This window comes from Hipposideros armiger, unplaced genomic scaffold (assembly GCF_001890085.2).
Source record: "Hipposideros armiger isolate ML-2016 unplaced genomic scaffold, ASM189008v1 scaffold_420, whole genome shotgun sequence".
NCBI lineage: Eukaryota > Metazoa > Chordata > Mammalia > Chiroptera > Hipposideridae > Hipposideros > Hipposideros armiger.
This window is the reverse complement of record NW_017731770.1, coordinates 776,438-787,008: the sequence shown is the minus strand read 5'-3', so window position 1 is coordinate 787,008 and position 10,571 is coordinate 776,438. Positions and strand designations below refer to the sequence as shown.

The window sequence follows — 10,571 nt, the reverse complement described above, 5'->3', positions numbered from 1 at the left end:
CCAACAAATTTGAGAAAATATTTTTGTGCATATGTCCAAATCTATATATCAATGCTGGTGAAAGTCTTCAGCAAAATAAGCCATCTGTATTTTTTACCATTGTTCAAATAACTTATGTGACTCAGAAAAGTATTAACATTCATTTCAAATTTACCCTCTGGCCTCAAACAGGATACTAGCCAGGGCTCAGCTGTGCATGGTGCCAGGTGGAGTTTAAACTGCATATTGTCTTCTTGTCCCAGTTCGCCAGGTTGATAAAATCAAGGGGTGAGGTATGCAACTGTGCCAGTCATTAGGTTATTGTATGTCAGCTCAAAAGCCACCCCTCCAGACTCTGTGATGCGAGAACTCATTTCTACTTTGCCATCTGGCTTCCTGAAGGTTCTGCCAATAGGATATGTTAGGGGGACACTGCAAAGCCGGAAGATGGAGGAGGGACTTGTTCCTGCATGCTTGCTGGTTTTTTTTTAGTTGTTGCTCCTGTAACTTCCATTTAGATGAGATTTGATCACATGCTGGTCCAAGACGGGCCTAGGAGTGACAACATATATTGCAGTGCCCCAGCAATGTCCCTTCACCCAACAGTAGCACCTGCTTCCAGCCTCTAGCTTGGTCACACATTCTCAGAACTGCCTCATTAAGCTCCCTCAGACCCACCAGCACCAGCCAGGCAGCACTCTGCTCAGAGCTCTGAGCCCCAGCTTTCCAGGGACTCTCCTCCAAATTTCAGATAATCTCAACCTCTTCCTTTTGTTTCCCCAAACCTAGGGGTGATACCTATGTCCTGAAGTTACCATCTCTGTGTGTTTCCTCATTCTTCCCTTTCTGCTTTTTTTCAGTTTTCCAATACTGGCTTGGCTAGTTTATTACATTAAATTCTCTTTGGTGCAATACCTAGAGAGTCTTGTGTTTTTCAGACCAGACCCTGACGGATACAGGAAGTACATCACAGAACCAACATTTGGCACATAAGCCTAAAAAAAGGAAAGAAAACAGATCTGCCAATGCACTGACTTGCTGTGCCTCTTTGGCAAAATTATTTCTGTTCTCTAAACCTCTCATTAAGGTTTGCTGAATAGCTACCAAAACTGTATTCACAATCAGTAAATATATCAAAGGGAGCGTCTTAAAGAAAAAAAAAATCAGTAAATATTCTCAAATACTATATGAGGTACAGTTGGGGGGCACTGATGTATGTGTCTCAGGATCATCTTCCTTTTATTTGTTAAATTTCTTAAAATTGAATTCTTTTAATAAAGATGATATATGCATATAATTTTGATTTTTAAAATCACTTTACATGCTATATTTGTTTGCTAGGGCTCCTATAACAAAATACTACAGTATGTAGCTTAAACAACAGCAATGTATTTTCTCACAGCTCTGGAGCCTGGAAGTCCAACATCAAGGAAGGTGTCAGCAGGTTTGTTTTTTTCTGAGGCCTATTTCCTTGGGTTGCGGATGGCCATTTTCTCTCTGTGTCCTCATATGGTCATCCCTTTGTGTTCTCTGTGTCCTAATGTTGTTTTACAAGGACACCAATCATATTGGATTATGACTGGTTCCACTTTAAATTAATTATCCCTTTAAAGGCCCTGTCTCAAAATATAGTCACCTTCTGAGGTTCTGGGGGTTAGGATTTCAACATGAATTTTTTGGGAGACACAATTCAGCCCCTAACACATGCAGTTTGTTAAGAATCATAACAATGGGCCGTTCCTACTCTCATCCTCCTGCCTCATTTCCCAATTTCCAGAAGAAACCAATTTGTACTCTTTGAATTTTTTTAATTTGTACAATTTGGGTATTTACCTTCACATCTCTAAATAGTATGCATAAATGCCTCTTCTTGGTTTTTTCAGGTTTAGACTTTTATCCCTTGATTTTCAGTATTAATGACTTAAATGAACTCTCTCACCTCCTATCACACCCACCACCCGTGTGCACACTTCCTCTCTTGCCATTTACCCCAAATAGTTAATCATGATTTTGGTTAGATCAGTGATTGATGTTTATACTGTTGAACAACTTTGTTATTCCTGAAGCCATCAACTATCTTTTTTTTTTAACTTGCTTAACGTTCTATGTACTTGTTACTAATCAATCCCTGAACTTATCCCTTTGGTGTAAATCTCATGTCAATTACTGTAAGACACATTTCATATTCTATCTATGTCATCCTCTAGAAACTGTCTCCCGGGGCTTCTTGCTTGTTCAAACCTGAATTGGCTAAACTCTAGAACTGCTATACTTCTGACTACAAATATCCTTTGCTTTTTTCTTGGATTGGAATTCCTGTTTCCTGCGCCCCATGTTTTCCTCTTTTTGGTCGACTTCCTTGTTATGATGTCAGTGTAACATTTCAAGGGTTCGCTTATTCAGCAAACATTTATTGACTTCGTGTCAGGCACAGTGCTAGGCACTAGAGATACAGAAGTCAGAGAAATGGACTATGTCACTGCCTATAGGCTGGAGATGTTTGGCTCTGTGACAACACAACAGCCAATGTGACCTGAGTTAGGAGCAGGTGCCTAGTTGCTTAGGAACAGAATAACTGCACTCTTTACACATGCCAGCATGTCTTTCCTGGCTCACTGCAAAAGTCACGGACAAATCTATCCTCTGTTCATTCTTCATCCAATCTATTAAAACATAAGTCAAATCAGGGGCATTTCCTGTCTTAAGACCCTCCACTGGCTTACCACTGCAACCAGAAGAAATCCAAATCCCTTATGTGGCCTACACGGCCACATGTGACCTTGGCCTTGCAGTTCCATCTCCCTGTCTCTTTCCCCATCCTTTGCCCAGGTCTCCAGGTGAAACACTGAACTGGCTCCTGCCTCCTGATCTCTGTACTTGCTTTGCCTTGAGCCTGGAATACTTGTTTTAAGGTCTTCAGCGTGATTCCTTCTTCTCATGCTTCAGCTTTTAGCTCAAATGCTATCTCTGAAAGGCCTTTCCTGACCTCCCGATGGAAAGTCTTCCCCTTCCCCACCACTCTCGAGCACTTAATTTTAGAAATTGTTGTATTTATTAACTTGTTTTGGAGTTCCTTGTGTCATCCTATTCCCAACAACTACGCTAGAAAGCTCCTTGAGAGCAGGGACCTCCTTTGCCGAGTTTAGCCCCAAAACATTGCCTGGGACAAAGTAGACGCTGAAGAAACAGGGACTGACTGACAAGGTTGTATCCCGGGGCCTTTACAAGGTTCTTGTTTGCTGTAGGGAGAGAGCGTCTCCTTAATCGTTTACCCCATCCTCAGCCAGGTGGGGGAGTGAGGTGTTAGTTAGGGAGCTAGCATCCGCCCATCCTCTACCTTCCCTTCTTTCCTTCCTCCCCTGCCCTCTCCCACCACCCCCATCCTTTCTTGCCCTCCCCCACCTTGTTTCTCCGTCCATTTTCCTCCCATCCCCGCCCCTCCCTCACCCCACCCTGTCGCGTGTCCGACTTGTGCACGCCCTGCGTGTCGCGCGGGCACTGGAGCGCAGCACTCGGACGGCCAGCTGCGGAGGGAGGATGGCGTTGGTGGCGCTGAGCTTGGTGCTGTTGCTCCTGGCCAGGGATTTGGCAGGTAACGCTCATCAGCTGGCTTGGTGAGCCGCATAATGAGATGGGGTCTCGCCAGCTACTACCTTTCCCCATACCCACGCAGCCTTGGCGTCCCTCTCTGCGTGGGTTACTGGCAGTTAGGGCCCCCCCTGCGGTCCCAGAGGAACGAGAACTTGGGGGTGAGGGGGTGAGGGGGCGTGGCTGTGGAGCCAGGGACCCTCTAGTTTTCTCTTGGGCTTCACTCCCAGCTCCTTCTTAGTGACCCCCTGCTGACTGCTCTTTCTCCCTTAAAGCAGATTTTTCTGGAGACCAAGATCAGGAGCTGGGTTTTTATGCACACAGTGGCCCTACTTGAACCTCGGCAGGAGATGTACAGGAATTAGGAATGGTGAATGCCAAGTGCAGTCAGGCACTCTGGGGCTTATGAGAAAGGGGCTTGAGTCCACCTAGACTTGACGCCCATTTTAGAATGTAGTTAAAGTGGTAACGCCTAATGTTAAGTTTTGTGTTCATTACCCTGAGCCACAGAGGAAAAGATCATGAATTACTAGGAGTTACTTCTCTGATTTTTGCTCCATAGCTCCAGAGTCTTTTCTCAAGCATACCTTTTAGAGTGGTCAGTTATGGAACCCGTAGCAAATGTTCTTTTGTGTGCCTGCTGGAAAAGGTGCCAGAAAACAACTGAATATCTTTAGGGCTGGGGGTGGGGCACAAGGGGCTGGTTCAAGGAAAAGGAAGAAGGTATAGTTTAGATAAATTGCAAGCTGGATTTTAAAAGCCCCGTTATGAACAAGAATTAACCTTAATCACATACTTTAAAATGTCTATTTTCTTCTTGCAGCCTCTATGAACGATCAATTTGATCAACTTTCAGAATATAGAACAGTAAGTAGGAAACCATTTGTATTGTTTCTCTGAATACACTGACACCCACGACAATTTGAGGTTGGGGCTAGTTTTCAGTTCTGATCTGTCACTTTTTGAAACTTGTTGACTGCTCTAGAAACCAGATTCCCAGGCAGGCTTTTTAATACAGATCAAAAAACGTAAATTTTGGTGGAAAGTAGCTCAGGCCTTGAAGGCCTCAGGGCTTTGTTTCCTTTAATGGTTCAGAAGGTCCTTGGCCTAATAGTTACAATGTGTACTAGACATTTCTTGTGTAGTACATTATCAAATTCTGTGGAAGCACACCCAGACCAGCCAAATGAGAACAAACAAAAGCTAATTATTCAGAGCTTGCTGTAACAAGAGAGTCAACCATATCACTTGTATTTTTGGCTGAGACTCAGAGGCAGGCAGGGGAGTGAGAAAGCTTTATAGTGAGAGAGCAGAAGACTTCAGGTGTGCCCTGATTTGAGGCTGTTGGCATGTGGGAGCTGTCAGCAGGCTAACTAGAAGCAAGTATTCTATGTGATTGATTAGGAGTGCATATTTGGCTTTCTCTGATTCATCCTAAGTTGCAAGTGGGGACAAAAATTGGGGAAGCTGTCAGTTATTAATCAATTCCTGGCCATTTAGGACCAATTGTTACAGAGGTTATTGTTTGGCTTCTTGGACTGTCACTGGAGATATTCATCTGATTTCTTACAAGTTTAACTTAGAGCAGGCTGGCTTTCTAGGCTGGTTATTCTAAATAATGAGTTGGTTTCTTGGGAAGGTTGCTGCAGGTCGTGGGTCAGAGTTCTAGTTTAATATCTGGTCGGGCATTGCCCATTGGCATATTCAGTCTCTCAATTCTCACAAGGACCTTGTGGGATGGATAGATATTATTATTTTATGTGTGTGGAAATATTGACCCCATTTTCTTCCTCCAAAGCATATATAAATGTATTTTCTCTATTCTTCCATTCAACCTATACCACATCATCATCATCATCATTATGACAGCGTAGGGGAGGAAAAAGATCTTTCCTCTACTCTTCTGAGTTCTCAGCTGGGGCCCCTATTAAAAATGACGATTGACAAGAGAAAAACAAACCGAAGTTTGTTAACATGTGCATTGCACATACACATGAGAGTACTCAGAGATGAGTAACTAAAAAAGGTGGCTTAAAACTCTGGCTTATATAGCATCTTTAACAAAGAACAGTAAATTTGTAGAATGACAGGACAAAGGAAAATGATTTTAAGCTTCCAAGGGTGGAAAAAATTGGAAGATAAATGTGTGAGAGAAAACTGATGGGGTAAGGTTTGTTTGTAGATTCCTCGGGTGACATCTCTGGGCTGATAAGAGTCTAGAATCATCCTCAGTTAAGGAGAACACAAATGATTCTCTCCTTTCTGAACAATTTCCACAGCGTATCGATCACTCACTGATCGTAGATAGACTACTCTCTAGTATGCCAGTAGACTTCATTTTCCATCTGTCGAGTTGTATTCCTACCAAGACTCAAGTGTGTGTTCACAACCTATTATGACAGTCACCATTCTTATTTTAATTAAAAATGTAAAGACAACATAAACATGAGTGTAAAGAAATAAAGTTGTACTTCATATGAGAACTGTGTTGAATATTTTTGAAAGATTTCCTAAAAGACAAATTGCTAAAAAGCATTTCTGTTGAATTAGGTATAGGTGAAACAACTGTAAAAACAAAATGAGGAAAGATTTTTTTAAAATTGTATATTATGTTGTTTTGCAAGTCTCTTAAAATATTCACTGTATTTTATTTTATTTTATTATTTTTTAAAGATTTTATTGGGGAATTGGGGAAGGGGAACAGTATTAGGGAATTGGGGAAGGGGAACAGCCAAGTTGTTGTCCTTCAATCTTAAGTTGTGGAGGGTGCAGCTAGCTCAGCTCCAAGTCCAGTCGCCATCCAGCAGCTGGTCAGCAGCTCAGGGCAGCTCAGCTCAAGGTGCCTAGTTCAATTTTAGTTGCAGGTGGGCATAGCCCACCATCCCATGTGGGAGTCAAACCAGAAACCTTGTTGTTAGGAGCATGTGCTCTCACAAGCTGAGCCATCCTTTCACCTGTTGGCAGCTCAGTGGCAGCTCAGCTCGGGTGTAGCTCACTGGCCCATGTGGGAATTGAACTGGCAACCCTATTGCTCAGAGCTAGCGCTGTTAACCAACTGAGTCACTTGGTCCGCCCTCTCACTGTATTTTCAGTGATACTCAGCTGAAGGCAGTTTTGTTCCCTAGTAGGCATTTAGGCTGTCATTTTTTATTGTCATAAGTGGGGTTGATACTGGCATCTAGTGGATAGAGAACAGAGATGCTACTGAACATCCTACAATGCACAGGACAGCCTCCCATAGCAAAGAATTATCTGCTTCCAAATGTGAATAGGGGTTGAGAAATCCTGTTTTAGAAAAACCTAAACAGAAAATCATAGCTGATTTACTATGAGTATGATTTTTGCAGTGATAGCACACAGTATTCTAATTAGTGAAACATTCAAAGGATAGGTTTTCTCTCTTGTATTACTTAAGATTAGATTTAGGTGCAAGTAACCAAGACTCAAAATAACAGTGCACAGTGCTGCCATCCTAGGATGTGGTCTTTGTCGTCCTGGTCTATGAGATAATGGTTAGTGCTTCATGCCCCCAGCAGCAGGAAAGGAGGGATAGCAAAAGAAGAATAAAAATAGGGGGAAGCTGAAGACAGGTACCAGCTTTCTTCTAAAGGAGGTTCCCAGAAGCTACTGCACAATAATTCCACTTATATCCCATTGGTCTGACCTTAATTATATGATCATACCTAACATTACAAGTGGCCGGATGCCTTTTCATTGTCTTACATCAAAAGATTGACTATTTTGTTTTCATTGATGTGTTTAAGATAAAGTATTTAGGGTATGTATAATTTTTTGTTATTGTTTTCTTGTTTTAATTGAGTTTTTCAATTAAATGACCAACTACCACTTGTTTCAATCTCATTGGGTAAGAGGGCATCACCTCTGCCCTAGAAGGCATCATCTTAGTGAACCTGGGGCACAAGGAACACATCGTGCTACTAAATGAAGTGTAGGGCGCTGAACAAAGGATGGAAAGTGTCAACAAAGCCTCTTTTACTTCAGAGTTTGGCCCACAGCCAGTCCTGTTTAGGTCTTTATAAAAAAAGATACTATCAATAGAAAGGTATATTTCATTTATTCAAAGTTCTAAACAGGGTGACTTCTTTTACTCTGAAGTGAGGAAAGGTGATCATCATTTACTAAAACAAAATATACATATATACACATATATCTATATAGGTATACCAAATATTATATATATGTGTGTGTATGTGTGTGTGTGTGTGTGTGTGTGTGTGTGTGTGTGTGTGTGTATACACACACAGAATAATAGCAGGACATATATTTAACCTTTTGTCAAAGTGGGAATCGGCACTCCATATTCTGATCATTGTGACCAATTCATAGCACCTCTCTGGCCTCAATTCCATCAAATCAGAGGCTTGAGTTCCATGACCCCATATTGGTTTCTTAGGGCAGCAGTAATAAAGTACCACAACCTGGAGTGGATTAAACAACACAAATTGATTGTCTCACTGTCCTGGAAGCTAGAAACTCAAAATCAAGGTGTTGGCGGGGTTGGTTCCTCCTGAGAGCTGTGAGGGAGAGCCTGTGCCATGCCTAGCTCCTAGTATCTGGTAGCCTCAGGCATTTTTTGGCTTGTAAATGGTGTTCTCTCTGTGTCTTCACAGGATTTTCCCTTAGTGTGTGATGTTCCCTTTTTATAAGGACACCAGTCATATTGGATTAGGGCCCTCTCTAATAACCTTATTGTAACTTGATGACTTATACAGAGACCCTATTTCCAAATAAGATCACATTCTGAGGGACTGGGAGTTAAGACTTTAACATGTCTTTTTTGAATGGACACAGTTAAACCCATAACAGCCTCTAAGGTCCAGTTCTGAACTTGCTGCTTTCTTTAGTGCTGGTGGTTAAATGCCAATATCTTAAAAGTCCAGACTAAAAGATTAGATTCCTGAGTGTGTCTTGGTCTTATGTCGAGGGATTAAGGTGGAATGTAGTAAAACATCCACATGGAGATAGTAGTGAAGTGCAAACTATGAAGCTGAAGGAGATTAAAGTAGGTACGGCGGCATGTCTTGGACTTTCATTTAAAAATCAGCAGACTGAACCGTCCTTGGCGATCCTTATCTTACACAGTAGGTATTGAACCATTGCTTCAGTATCGCATCTGATTTTTGCATTTGGAAAATTTTTTTTGGAAAATAAAAGTATTTTTTAAGGATGTGTCTAGGAAATCTAGGGAGACATGGGACTATATCCTCCCCTCAGCTATTTTATGATGAGAATGTCTCAAGTTATTCTATAGTTTCTGTCTTTCTTTTTCTTTTCTAGCCAAACTGCAAGCAGTATAAATTACCAGGATGTCCCAGGGACTTTAACCCTGTGTGTGGAAGTGACAAGTCCACTTATCCCAACGAGTGTACTCTGTGCATGAAAATCAGGTAATATAATTTTGCGGTATAGAATAGCCAAGTTTCCTTTTAGTCCTTTTCTTGAATTTTGATTACTTAGGAAATCATGATTCTTTTCTTGGATATAAGAATATAAATAGTTCTGTTTTCAGACTGACATTTAAAAAGACACAGTGCATTTTCTAGGTCAAAGTTAGAGAATGACATGTGCAACTGTAGACCAGATAATCAAGTTATGTTATTAGTCATGTGTGGGCAATTTTCCAAAATTAAGAGAACACTTAAACTCTGTGGAATATTAATTGTTCTTTTAAATTCAGGGGACATGTGCACATTCTTTGCATATCCTGCAGCACTATTCAGGAAATAGGTGTTAATAACTCTACCTACAGAATGCTAAGTAATAAGTGTATTACACCTGATGCCCTTCATGTAACACACCTGGACAGGTGACCATGACTCCTCCTCCAGGTATGTTGCTTTGTATTGGGTTGTCAGAAAAGTCATGATGTATTTTTTCTATGTTTTTCGTTGCAAAAATGCGTCATGGCTTTTCCGACAACCCAATATTTCAGGGGGTCCATTCTCTGACCTCAGTCTTTAGTGAGTTACCTAGGCCTTCTCAAAGTGATTCTTTGGGGTCAGTGGCCTGTTCTCTTGGGTCAAGGGAGAAAAATGACAGAGTTGGGGCCTTCAACCTCATTGTTTCCTTGATTTAGCTTTAAAAAGTGATTAAGTAACTGTTGCCCTAGAAAGAATCTAATGTACAATGACATAGGTCTTTTTAACACAAATAGTGAGACAGTGTCAGTATGGCAGGTAATAGATGCGTTTTTATGGTTGTTCAATTTGCAGGGAAGGCCGTCATGATATTAAAATAATCCAAAGTGGACCGTGTTAATGGAGCAGTTTACAGAAGAGAAACTGGAGGAACCACCTTCAACTGCACAGTAGATGACTTTCATTTCCCCTTTTTCTCTTTTCCTATGTTTCTTTGCATGAGATTTGTTAACCCACATTTTCTGAGAGGAGGTGTGGAAGAGAACCATGTGCAGTGACTGATAATTAAAACAAAAACCCAAATCATTGTTTCTTGGCTTTACCTCTCCAGTTAAGCTTATTGCCCAGATGACTTGTGCATTGCTCTATTTAGTTGGAATAAAATCAGCATTGTATTCAATTACTGTTTTCTCTGTTGACTATCCATTCTCACTCAGCAGCCTGTGGGTGGCTGTTTTCCTCTTAGGCAATGGTAAATTTCACTATGAGAGAAGTGGAGTCATTGTTGACAGCCAAGGTTTATTCTAATTCCCCATTTCCCTGTGTCTTGGATAAATACAGTCTTGTGTAACTGTACAGTGTTCTGGATATGGTGAATAACCGTGAAATACTTAGCGCTGACTTTAGCCCAAGCTGATAAAGTCAAAGATTCATGCAGGTTAAAAATATTTACTAGATTCAATATCTCCTTTGAATACAGTTTTTGTTCTGGGTTAATGCAGGAATTTGACTTTTTCTTCCTTTGAGAGAAGCTCTTTCAAGCATCCTGCTTAGAAAGACAACTGAGGCCCACAGAGGCAAACCAACTTGTCCAGTGTTATAGAACGCGTTAGGAACAGCCTGGAC

At 41.3% G+C, this 10,571-nt stretch overlaps 1 protein-coding gene across 1 annotated transcript; it reads left to right on the top strand.

Annotated features, from left to right (window-relative positions):
- The first annotated feature begins 3,390 nt into the window (after window positions 1-3,390).
- On the top strand, window positions 3,391-10,124 carry SPINK2 (serine peptidase inhibitor Kazal type 2). The gene is made up of 4 exons (XM_019664358.1): window positions 3,391-3,571; window positions 4,391-4,434; window positions 8,866-8,975; window positions 9,801-10,124. The coding sequence occupies exons 1-4, from the start codon at window positions 3,517-3,519 to the stop codon at window positions 9,844-9,846; spliced, it is 255 nt and encodes an 84-aa protein (XP_019519903.1). The 5' UTR covers window positions 3,391-3,516; the 3' UTR covers window positions 9,847-10,124.
- Window positions 10,125-10,571: the final 447 nt, after the last annotated feature.

What these genes read in the sequence shown, in the direction of transcription:
- SPINK2 (XM_019664358.1), top strand. Translation starts at nt 3,517, where the DNA reads ATGGCGTTGGTGGCGCTGAGCTTGGTGCTGTTGCTCCTGGCCAGGGAT. An exon ending in CCTGGCCAGGGATTTGGCAG is followed by an intron (nt 3,572 to 4,390) that starts GTAACGCTCATC and finishes TTCTTCTTGCAG; the next exon opens with CCTCTATGAACGATCAATTT. An exon ending in AACTTTCAGAATATAGAACA is followed by an intron (nt 4,435 to 8,865) that starts GTAAGTAGGAAA and finishes TTTCTTTTCTAG; the next exon opens with CCAAACTGCAAGCAGTATAA.